The sequence below is a fragment of the Podarcis pityusensis genome, assembly GCF_964106645.2.
Source record: "Podarcis pityusensis genome assembly, chromosome: 8".
Taxonomy (NCBI): Eukaryota; Metazoa; Chordata; class Lepidosauria; order Squamata; family Lacertidae; genus Podarcis; species Podarcis pityusensis.
In genome coordinates, this window is record NC_138033.1 from 48,742,781 (window position 1) to 48,754,427 (window position 11,647).

The window sequence follows — 11,647 nt, forward strand, 5'->3', positions numbered from 1 at the left end:
CCGAGAGGCAGAAAGTGAAAAAGCCGAGAGGGAGAGAAGGCCCTGTAAATAATCGACTTTGGATCATTAAAACCTTTCATTTAGTTGTCCAGTGCTAGCCTGTTTTTGAAGCGGAAAAGATGGCCAAATGGTTGAAGGGCGGGGGGAGGTGGAATTAAAAATAAACTCGGAGTTAATATTTCTGCAATTACCTAAATCCAGAGCATGGTTAAGTAAGTTGATGTCCGAGTAGCATCGCCGTGTGAACTCTTTCTACGCAAAATGGCACAGCCCCAGTGCAGCCTACTCTACACCTTTGCGCCACATCGTATACATAGAATCATAGGCGCATCGAATTGTCGAGTTGGAAGGATGGGCGTAGCGGGGCAGAACCTCTGTTAAGTATTTTTATTGATTTACTTGATCGGGAGGAGCAGGAATCACAGTTAAGCATCCGTGCTAAGGATATGTGTGCTTGTTGTCTTCGTGGAACAGTAAATTCTCCTTTGCAGTTGCGCGCTACAAGGGGTGGGGCAATATAGAGGCAACAGTTAAAATGTCGCATTCTTCTTCTTTTTACGACTCTCCTCCATAGTTACTTCTTACCATGAATGCACGGCAGCGTTTGCCACCCCCGAATCCCCCAACATTGGTGGCTAACGGTAAACTGAACGAGTAGCTGTTACGGGGCAGAAATAAAAGGAGAATAAAAAAGTAGGCTTGCCCCGTGTGAGGCTCGAACTCACGACCTTCAGATTATGAGACTGACGCGCTGCCTACTGCGCCAACGAGGCTCCTGCGAAAAGTGGCTCGGCAGAACCTTCTTGATAGCCACCAGCAAAAAAATAAAATATGGGTGAGTTTTAATCCTTGCGTAGCTCGTATGGATTTCGTCAAACCTCTCCCCCGAAACTCCAAGGCATGTAAAAGCGGCATCCGGATTCACAGCTCTACACTACAAAACAGTTGTCATTGCAAATAACTTTGTGGTTTGAAAACCGTTACGAAATCCCTGACCAGGCAAATAATCACCATTTTCTTCTTACATGGCGACATGGCTCAATGATAAATTATAAAAGTTTATATTTATAATATATATCTGCATATAAATAATATATTTTTTCTTTTTTAAAAAAAGCCCTCCACTTTAGAAAGATTAGTTATAAGACTTTTCAAAAATTGACTAGCTTGGTGCGGTACAATTCTAACAGGTTTCCTCTGGGAAGAACCAGCACACCACGATAAATAATGCAAGGAGTGTGTGTGTGTGTGTGTGTGTGTGTGTCTGTATATGTATGTAAACACACACAAACAAAATAAACTATATAGATATATATCTAATCTCTGATATATAACTGTATCTCTATCATCTGTCTGTCTGTCTATATCTGATACAAAATTAAACAAGCAGCAGTCATTTATTAAGGTTCAAGGCGCAGGTGTCCTATCAGAGATATTGTTATGAGTTTGTGGGTGCTAGACCATTATAATCTCTTGAATAAACTAGTGTTAGAAATTAATCAATGCTTGGAGTGTTAAAACCAGGACTCATGCGTATTACGCCAGATCCATGTGTATTAAGCTGTGTGGTAGACAATACTTTGAATCAGCAAGTGTTAAAAACTAATTAAGCAAGGCTAACTTCCTCATGCCTGTTGTCTTCGTCCATGGAGTTTTCTTGGCAGGGATACTGGAGTGGCTTGCTGGTTCCTGCTCTAGGTGGATCACGTTTGGTCAAAACTCTCCACTATGACCTGTCCATCTTGGGTGGCCCTGCACGGCATAGCTCATAGCTTCTCTGAGTTATTCAAGCTCCTTCACCACGGCAAGGCAGTGATCCATGAAGGGGATCACTGCCAACAAAGGTCTGTATAGTTACAGCTATGGTTTTCCCAGTAGTGATGTATGGAAGTGAGAGCTGGACCATAAAGAAGGCTGATCGCCAAAGAACTGATGCTTTTGAATTATGGTGCTGGAGAAGACTCTTGAGAGTCCCATGGACTGCAAGAAGATCAAACCTCTCCATTCTTAAGGAAATCAGCCCTGAATGCTCAGTGGAAGGACAGATTGTGAAGCTGAGGCTCCAATACTTTGGCCACTTCATGAGAAGAGAAGACTCCCTGGAAAAGACCCTGATGTTGGGAAAGATTGAGGGCACAAGGAGAAGGGGATGACAGAGGACGAGATGGTTGGATAGTGTTCTGGAAGCTACCAGCATGAGTTTGACAGTGGAATACAGGAGTGCCTGGTGTGCTCTGGTCCATGGGGTCACGAAGAGTCGGACACGACTAAACAACAACAACAACTTCCTCATGAGGCGATAGCCTGGGGATGTGCTGTTAAGAACAACAAAGGACCACAGAACTCTGTCTAAAAAGGCAAATGAATGAGGCCTCTCCCTCCCCCTACAGATAAAGCCACACAGCTAAGAGAGAGTTAGCAGTTATGTGAGCAAGATGCTAAGCAACAGGCAGAACCATGGCTATTGTCTGTTTGAATCCAGGGCTGCACATTTGAGTGGCAGGCAACAATATTATACAGTGTGGTTCTATATGATTGTATACTCAGAAGTAGGTCCTACTGTAATCCAGGGTGCTTGCTCCTAGGTATCAGTGCAAAGGAGTACAACATTGGAAATATCTAACACTGCAATCCTATGCACATTTACCGGAAAGTATGTTGCACTGAATTCAGTAGGACTTACTTCTGAGTAAAATTGCACTGCAAGGTTGCTGATATTATCTAGTTGCACAAGCAGCCAGCAATCCACAAGCCAATGGCTCTGAGTCAAAGCATTTAAAAAATCAATATCCTTTAAAAATTTACCACATGGGAGACAGTCATAATCACACTCATTCTCTTGGATGGTAGCTTTACTCATCATTACTTGCTTACCCATCTGTAATATGGGACTTCATTCTGAGACAAAACTAAGCTCAGTGCAAACTAGAGAGGTTTCTATAAACTCACAGCCTCCTGGTTCTCAGGCCTGTCTGAAATGGGTGCTCAGTTTCTCAAATCATACAAAGGAATACATTTAACCAAGAGAGATTGAACACTGTACAGTAGTTTGCATCAATGTATTACTATCAATGTGCTGGAGGTTTTTCTGTTATTTTTATTTATTAAAAAGTTTATAAAGAGCCAACTAATTTTTAAAAAATCACAGTGGAATACAATAAAATCTAACAAAATTATAAAATACAGATTGAAAGACCAACAATGAATCAAATTGGTTCAACCCACAGCGCCACCCGTGTCCCTTAATTATCTAAAAATGCTTGGCAAAACATAATGTTTTCAGCAGGCAATGAAATATCACAATTGTAGGTGCTTGTCTGAATTACCTAGGAGCAGTGTTCCAAAGGGAAGTTTTTCATGTTTGATGTTTTATTGCATCACCATCATCATTATTCTGTCGGGAGCCACCCAGAGCGGCTGGGAAACCGAGCCAAATGGGTGGGGTATAAATAATAGATTATTATTATTATTATTATTATTATTATTATTATTTACTTTTATTATGATAAAAATAAAAGCCTATTAATAGAATGGGTGCTCAGTTCCTTGCCTACATGGCCCCATACAGTACTAGTTTAGCGCCTCCTTTTACTGTATATGTAACCCGAACAAACTTAGGCATGGGGAGGACAGGCTGGTTCTGGGTCCAAGGAAGCCTCACTGGGAGTGGAGTTATGTAGCACTGGCAACCTGCATTCAGGGTCAGTCACCTGCTATGCGCCCCGTCACCTCTTCTTTCATACCACCTAACAGATGATTGATGTGGTGAGAGTGAAACTTCAAACATTAATAGAGCCAGCTGGCATCTGGGGACTGTGGGGGAGTGATTGGTGGTGGTGGTAGGCTCAGTGGCACTTACTGCAGCAGGGAAGGCAGGGCAGGCATCAAGCCTGTTGTTAGCCGCCCTGAGCCCAGCTTCGGCTGGGGAGGGCGGGATATAAATAAAAATTTACTATTATTAAGCCCCAGTGAACCTTGCCAGGTGTATGGGCCCAACAGTTACCCAAACACACATCAGATCAAAGCCCAGCATCTCGTTTTCCAGTGGCCAACCAGATGGCTCTGGAATTCAATAAAGCTTTATGTCACTTATCTGTTGTTGGAGATATATTATTAATTTGTTTTTGTCTCTGGGATCAGAGTTTGGCAAGCAGAAGTCCCACAGCTGTCTGTCAAACTGCCTCTTTGTTCTGTTTCAGCTGCATACTGGAAGTTCCTCTGAAATTGACATCCGACTTCAGAGTATAAAGACTCTGTCAAACAACTATGCCAGTTCCTTTTCCAGTGTTGTTTTGAGCAGACCAGTCCTTCAAACTAGTCATAGCCAATAAGATCCACGTGGCTGGGAAAGGGAAAAAACAAAACAAGTTCTTCTTCTGAAAAAATGTATGACATGTCTTATTAGAGTTCAAGGATATCACACTTGTAAGTGTCCTTATAAAGTTAGGCTTATGCAGTTACAGGAAATACTTGGCTTTGAGTAATCAGTAATTAAATGTCTGCTGATCTGCTATTGTAGAACACAGTCAGAGCATCTTGCAATGGATTTGGCATTCCTTTCTTGGCCACAAATGCAATAACAGAGACAAGTTAGAGAGAGAAACAGTGTTTTTTTCTGGTGGTACTCAGAGGGTACACAGTACCTGCACCTTTTTTCTAGAAGCAAAGCACTAGAAAAATATTTAAGGTTGTGTCACCTTAAATATGAAAAGAATTATTATGGAAGGTATGTCCCCCCCCCCCCATAATACTAGAACCTGGAATCATCCAATAAAGCTGAATGGTGGGAGATTTAGAGCAAACAAAAGGAACTATTTCTTCACACAACACAACACATAAACAATGGCATTTGTGCCCATAAAATGTGATAATGGCCTCAGATAGATGGTTTTGAAAAGAGATTAGGCAAATTAAGGGAAGGATATCCATGATACCCCCAGGATTAGAGGTGCCATGCATCTGAATACCAGTTACAGAGAAATAACATAGGAGAGGGCAATGCTATCAGGTCCTGTTTGTGAGCTTTCCAATTGCACATTGGAGACGGGGAGGAAAGTGTTTTGCATATGTTCAGAATACCCCCCCCCCCGCCGCTCTCTAGTATTACTTGATGCGCTCCAGATCTTTATCTGTGAGATCAGATCCCGCCCCAGGTGCTTGATCGTGAGATGAGGGGAACTTCTTTCTTTAATATGGAAATTGCGGCAAAACCAAACCAGAGGCCTTCTCATCCTCCGGGGAGGGTGACATGGTAACCATGGCGATGGGCGGGGCTGCGTTTGTGCGCGATGAAGTCACTGTTTTGGCGCCGCCCTGCGGCAGGCTCAGCTTCTGACTCCCCCGCCCGCGGCTCGTTTCGCCTGCGCAGGCGCGCTCGCATCACCAACGTCGACTCCCCTCCTTCTCCTCTCCTCTTCCTTGCTTGAGGCGTCGGGCTTCCGTCGCTACGCACGCGCACTACCGCGCGGCGAAGCCTACGAATGCCCGGCCTCTCGCTTTTCCTTCCTTCGTCCGTCTGTCCCTCCCTCCCTGTGACGCAATCAGCTCGGGAGAGGCGGGGCTTCGTCGGTCAGCTGATCGCGGACGAGGGTTTTGGTGTGGATGGTCCGCGCCGCTGAGAGGGGAGAGAGTCGAAGGAGGTGGAGGAGGAGCCAGTCGCTGCCGCCGCGATGCCCTCGGAAAAGAGCTTCAAGCAGCGACGCACTTTCGGTGGGGGAAGGGCCTGTGCGTTAGCCCCTCGGGGGGGGGGCAAGAGGGGGCTGTTACTGAGTCGGGGGGGGGGCGTTGGGGAGAGACGCACCACATCAAGTGGGGTGGCCAAGGGAACACCTGCGAGGTGGACTTGAGTGGGGGGGGGAGCTTGGTGACTGGAGGGGGGATACTCAGAAGTAGGGAACGGTGAAGAGCTGGGGACATGGTCCATGAACGTGGCGGCGGGCGCTATGTGTGCTATATGTGTGGCGGTGGGGAGAGGGTAAGTGAGTCTCGCTGGGGCAAGGGAAGAAGAGCTGAGGAAAAGGCAAAACACCCCCTCCCTTTTTTTGGGGGGGGGAATGAGGCTTCTCCCCTTATTCCTTCACGGAGGTCCTTGAGAAGGTGCTTGGCCTATAATCGCACTCTCCGTCGGCCATGGGGGGCGGGTTTATGGGTTGGTGGCCCAGTCGTATCCTCCCCCTTTAATATAGTAAGCCCCTTTCTCCCCATCTCCTAGATCTGGATCTTGGGCAGAGTGATTCACCACGCACCATGACTGTTATTCCCCCCCTCCCCAATTGGGAGTGTAAGGAGGACCCCCTTGCATTACTCCCCCCCCCTTTGAAACCCCTTAAGGATTGAAGGCTAGCCCTGAGGATGACTGTTGGTGGTTGGAGGCCGGGGTTGGAGGGGCCTGAGGTGTTGTGTTTGAGGCGAATGCAGGGCCTGTTGACGGCTCTGCCGGCTTCCGTGGAGCTCAAGAGCCAGAGGAGTAAACAGCCCCCCCCCCCCGGTGCCAGCCTCTTTCCCTGCCTGGCATCGTGCCTGCTCTGCACTCTGCTGTAGCACCCCTTTCCCCTCACCCCCAGCACTTAGAGGGTGGTGGGGCCTACCCTTTGTTGATCAGTTGTCAAAACACTGGAGATGGTGCTGTTTATCTTGAGTATATTGTATTTTGAATGTGAGAAGGCCAGATTACCGTATATGCGGGATGCTGTAGTGTAGAACTTCTTGTCTGGATGCTGCATGTGTTTGTAGTTTCATTCCCAGGCTTTATCCCTTAGCAATGTGAAAGTATTCAGTACTTATGACGGATCCCCTTCCCTATTCTTTCCTGGGTATTGCCTGCACAACTTTAAGCAGTTCAACTGTTTGGATTCCATGGATTTGTTTGTCTCCGATCTGCTGTGTCAGTTTGTTGTTATGTGAGGAAGCAGAGGGTAATGTTGAATCATTGGGCTGCAATTTTCCTAATACTGTTGATGACCAAAACAGAGGGTGACCTCCAGACTGAAGCAGGAAGTTTTGGGAACAACGTTGGGCAATTACCTCCACCTCTCAGGAGTTAGTGACAGATTAAATAACAAATATTGGCTGTAGCAAAGGCTTGTGAATTAGCTAGCCTTCCAGCCAAGTCCACCAAGTTTCAGCTTCGTAATATGATCCAAAAATCCTGATGTAACAAGCCCTAGTTAGGTTCTACTGTAAATGTCCCTTAGTTATTACTATCACTTAAAAAAGAAATACAGGAAGACTCAGGCTGTTGCTTTTGTTGTTACTGTTTTTGTTCTGCTTAAACTGGTTTTCCTGCTTGCATGTTGGAGTGGAAAAAGAATTGAGGCTTTGTTTTGCTGCTGTGCCGCTGAAAACGAAAGTAAAGGTCGTTCTAGCTGTTTGTTTTCCTTTGCAAAGGAGTTTTGGACACCAACCGTCCTCTAGGCTGGGGGTGGGGAAACCTAGTGGAAGCTCTTTAGCTTTAAGAATGCAGTAACTATAAGATATATTTAAAATGCTTTGATGAAATTAATATTTTATACTTTTAATTTACATAGAGCACTTTTCCTCAAGGGGATAGCCATGTTTTCTCACTAACTTCTAGTCCTTTTAGCAGTAAAAACAAAGAGTCTTGTAGCGCCTTAAAACTAACATTTAATTATGACATAAGCTGTGAAGTAGGCTCTAGTCTAGTCTTATGCGATAAGACTCTGTTGTGTTTGCTCCTTTCCCATGGCCCTCAGACTGGGTCCTTGGGCTTCCCAAATGCTCTCAGATTTAGAACTACTTCAGCCTTAGCAGATTTGTTGTACTACTCTGTGCCTTTAAACCAACTAAGCTCAACTTTTTTCTTTTTCTTCAACTTAACTTGCCTGCTTTAACTTTTCACTATGAAGGGCTATGCTTCTTTATTTTTCAGATGGCATTTTCTCTCTCCCCCCCCCCCCCCAGTTTGTCTTAAGTTGTCCCCACCCTTCCTGTTAATAAAGTGTGCTGCAGAATTTCTACTAGCACACAGGTATGGTGGGGGGTGGCATCAGTTAGCAGCTTCATTTGTGGGGCTACAGTCAAAAGTGGGCAAGTACCCCTTTTTCTCTTGTGCCTCCCCCTTTCCACTGTAGCTTCTTCATTCCCTGCATGAATTTTCAGCAGCGCTTGAGTTGCATTCCCACCCTGATCTAGAAAGACTGCCAGTTAACCTTGCTTCTAATGCTATCAGCTTGGGTATACTAATGTGGATGTGGTTTAAGCGCCTCTTATTCTGCTTATGATTTATTTGATTTCTATCCTACCCTTCCTACAAACTGCTGCCTCTGTGTGTGCTTCTCTTCCAGGGCAATGAAACACCAATATAACAGGTTGTTCTGTGTAGATATTATATATCTGACAACACTGCCTCTTCAAGCATTTAAGTACAACTTTCTTTTTCTCCCCTGTAGAACAAAGAGTAGAAGATGTCAGACTTATTCGAGAGCAGCATCCTACAAAGATACCAGTGAGTAGACTTTCAACTCAATTGTCTGTCATTTGGTGAGACTTAAATCAGGGAAATAACCTGGTAGGTAGTGGCAACACGTGCACTTTGGGGACTAGCAGTGAAATCATCCATACTAGAGGCTGCAAAGATATTTGCCCTAGTTAAGATTTTTATTTTCTCCCTCCATTTCATTTTACATAACAGATTTCAATTGTTTGCTGCTCCCAGGTTTTCCTGATTGTTGTCCTCTTGCCCTGTTTATGCATAACTGAATGGAGAAGAGAAGGGGCTGAAATTGGGGTGACAGGTGGGGAGGAGGGCACGCTAGCCTTTCACTGCAAACCTGTGCCAGGAACGGAATTAGTTCTCCCCACAAGGCTGGGGTCTTCTGTATTGCAGCTCCTTTTCACAGCTCAATTCAGGTGACTGGGTTTAAGAATTTCAATGCTGAGCCTCATTAAAAATGCAAGGTAGCATACAATAAAATGATAGAAATAATAAAATTATAAACCACTGTAGTACAAAGTAGAATTGCATTAAACAAACCCATAGGTATCTAGCAAGAATATGCCTGTGGCTCACCATACTGAAAAGTCCTAAATTATAAGTCCTAACTTTACCATTTTCCTCCAGGTAATCATTGAAAGGTATAAAGGAGAAAAGCAACTTCCCATTCTGGATAAAACAAAGTTTCTGGTCCCAGATCATGTCAACATGAGTGAGCTGATCAAGATTATCAGGTATCTAACCTACCTGCTTTACTGAAAGGTCTCTCATTCAGGACAGTAGCTTGTGCTATAAAGGGTTTCCCAAGTGAGTTTTTTTTTAAAAAGTCAAGTAACAATCATAACAAAGGTCCAGAGTGTTTGACCTACTTGTTAGCAAAGAAAAAAAAAACTGGTCTTGCTAAGCCTCCCTCCTTCCTACAGAAAAGCCTGGCAGGGAGTGTGCATGGTTGGGCTCCATTGCCTGAAGGTGCCACAACTTCTCTGAGGTTGAGTGGAGAATGTTTTGTTCAGTGCCACTGCCTGTAGTTGTTCTGTATGCCTCTAGGAAGTGGTAGGAGCAGGAAAGAGGCTAGGTGGTTTTTTTGGTGGGGGGAGGGATGCTGTGTTGGTTCTGTTAGAGCCAAGGCTCTTCAGGTCTGCCTTTGCCATGCAGATGCCAGTTTTCCACCCAACTTGGAAGGTGGCAGAGATCTTCAGCAGACAATTCCTGCCCACCTCTGCAACTTCAAAGTTAGGATGGCTGCTTGATACGGAGCGGTGCCACACTCTGCATGGCAAGCATATTTGCCGATGCTTGATCGTAACAGGAATTACGCTGACACAGCTTTCCGTCTGTATTGGTAACTCTTCACAGAAAGGGAACTTGATTATATGGGCTCTTTATAATTCTGGAGTGTGATGCCTGTTACTGAGTAAACTCCTTGCTGTAGCTGGCACTGATGTGCTCTGTGGTCCATTGAAATGGTTAAAATGGGTGGCTAGCATCTAAAAGCAACAACCTAACATGCACATTATCTCTAGCAGTGTTGTCCTTCCTCTTAGGCAACACAGCAGGCCTTAGTGTCTCACTTGAGGCTTTATAAGATCAGTGTAGTTGCAAGTCCCTCCCCTCTGATGTTGCTTGGGTGAGGAGGCTGCCTTCAGAAGTGCTCTAATCACACATGCTTTCTGGTATTCATGTGATTCTTGGATGTGGCAAAGGAGGAGACTGTTGCTAAACCTGGAATTTCTAAAGGCAGTTCTTTTTTTGTATTTTGCTTCTGCATTTAAATTTGTTAGCCATGTTCCAAGGGAAGTGTCCATTCAGTTTCCTGTCTTCTAGGCGTCGGCTGCAGCTGAATTCCAATCAAGCTTTCTTCTTACTGGTGAATGGACACAGCATGGTGAGCGTTTCAACGCCAATTTCGGAGGTGTATGAAAGTGAAAAGGACGAGGACGGATTCCTGTACATGGTGTATGCCTCTCAGGAAACATTTGGAATGAAATCTGTGTAAACCATCCCCAGTGGCTTGTAGCCTAGGATAGTTTTTACCCCTCCCTCCCACAGGAAAAAACAAAGGGATGTCACCAACCTGCTCACAGTAGTTGTGCTTAGCGGGTGTTCTCACCGTACTGTTTTATTTGTGAATATTGAACAGATGAGTGCCAGTATAGACAAGCAGCGCAGCTTTGTAGACCTGCTATAAAATTTGCACAGGCACATTTGCTTTAAGCCTCTGGAATTTTAAACTATACTGTATGTGTGTGTGTGTTAAGTTGCCAATAAAAGGGATGTTTGCATTAATCATAGAAAATGGGCTAGCATTTAGCAGCAAACTGAAATACCTGCGTGTGACATCTCATAATGTTAAGTCATGTTTCAGCTCCTGAAAACTGCTTTTTAAGAAAGGGAACAAATAGGAGTAATGGTCTGTTTCTTTTAACCTTTTTTGATAGATCAGTGCATGTGATGAAAGGAGTGGGCATTAATTCATTGGTACTGTTACTTTAGAAGGCAAAACATCAGATTGCTAATTATTGTTATATACCAAACATCACAGCTTTATGCTAGTTTTAGGAAATATATACATAACTGTTGTCAAAGAAAAGCTTCAGTCTACCCAGAGTTTGGTATTCTGTTCTACACCTTGTTAAATTTATTCTAATTAAATAAACCCAAACCCTCAGCAAAGAAGACTTCATTTTGTCAGTCAGAAAGCATTGGGAGGTAGCAGGGTTTTGAGGTTAGCCAATTGCCAAAGTAATACAGTAAACATTGGCAAGCCTCACAGCTGTTGATGTTTCTTTATATTTAGCATATTAACCTAGCTACCCAAGTTCTTGATTTTCATTGGAATACATGAAGAACATTTTTGTATTTCCTCGTTGGCAGAAAGCCCTTGTTTCCTTTAGCTGCATTTCAAACTATCAAAACTCAAAAAGAATTTCCCTTTGTTTTAGACTGGGCAATATCTAAAGTTGCAAAGAAGTTTGATCACTGCTTCCAGTCAGTTGCATAGGGAATTAAATTTTGCAGTAAACAGGGTATGTCCTGTGCAAAAGGAAAGTAATTCAGATAGTGTCCTGCTTCCCCATTTGTTATACAGTGAAATGTAGTAAGCTAAGACTTATCCTTGTATATTAATGCATGTGAATTTAATTATATGTTATAGCAAACAAATTTTTATTATGTGGAGAAAAGAGGCTAAATCTT

General features: G+C 44.0%; 2 protein-coding genes and 1 long non-coding RNA gene across 3 annotated transcripts in view; 2 read left to right on the plus strand and 1 right to left on the minus strand.

Moving 5' to 3' along the window:
- FANCA (FA complementation group A) overlaps positions 1-11,647 on the plus strand; it is a 260,177-nt gene that overhangs the window by 130,888 nt on the left and 117,642 nt on the right. The window lies entirely within an intron of this gene.
- Positions 3,078-5,262, minus strand: LOC308483726. The gene is made up of 2 exons (XR_013989755.1): positions 5,108-5,262; positions 3,078-4,342 (listed from the first exon to the last, which is right to left on the minus strand). It is a non-coding gene; the product is annotated as an uncharacterized lncRNA (long non-coding RNA).
- MAP1LC3B (microtubule associated protein 1 light chain 3 beta) lies at positions 5,562-10,738 on the plus strand. Its single transcript, XM_081017892.1, has 4 exons — positions 5,562-5,709; positions 8,409-8,464; positions 9,080-9,186; positions 10,277-10,738. Exons 1-4 carry the CDS (start codon positions 5,670-5,672, stop codon positions 10,446-10,448), a joined length of 375 nt encoding a protein of 124 aa, XP_080874018.1. The 5' UTR covers positions 5,562-5,669; the 3' UTR covers positions 10,449-10,738.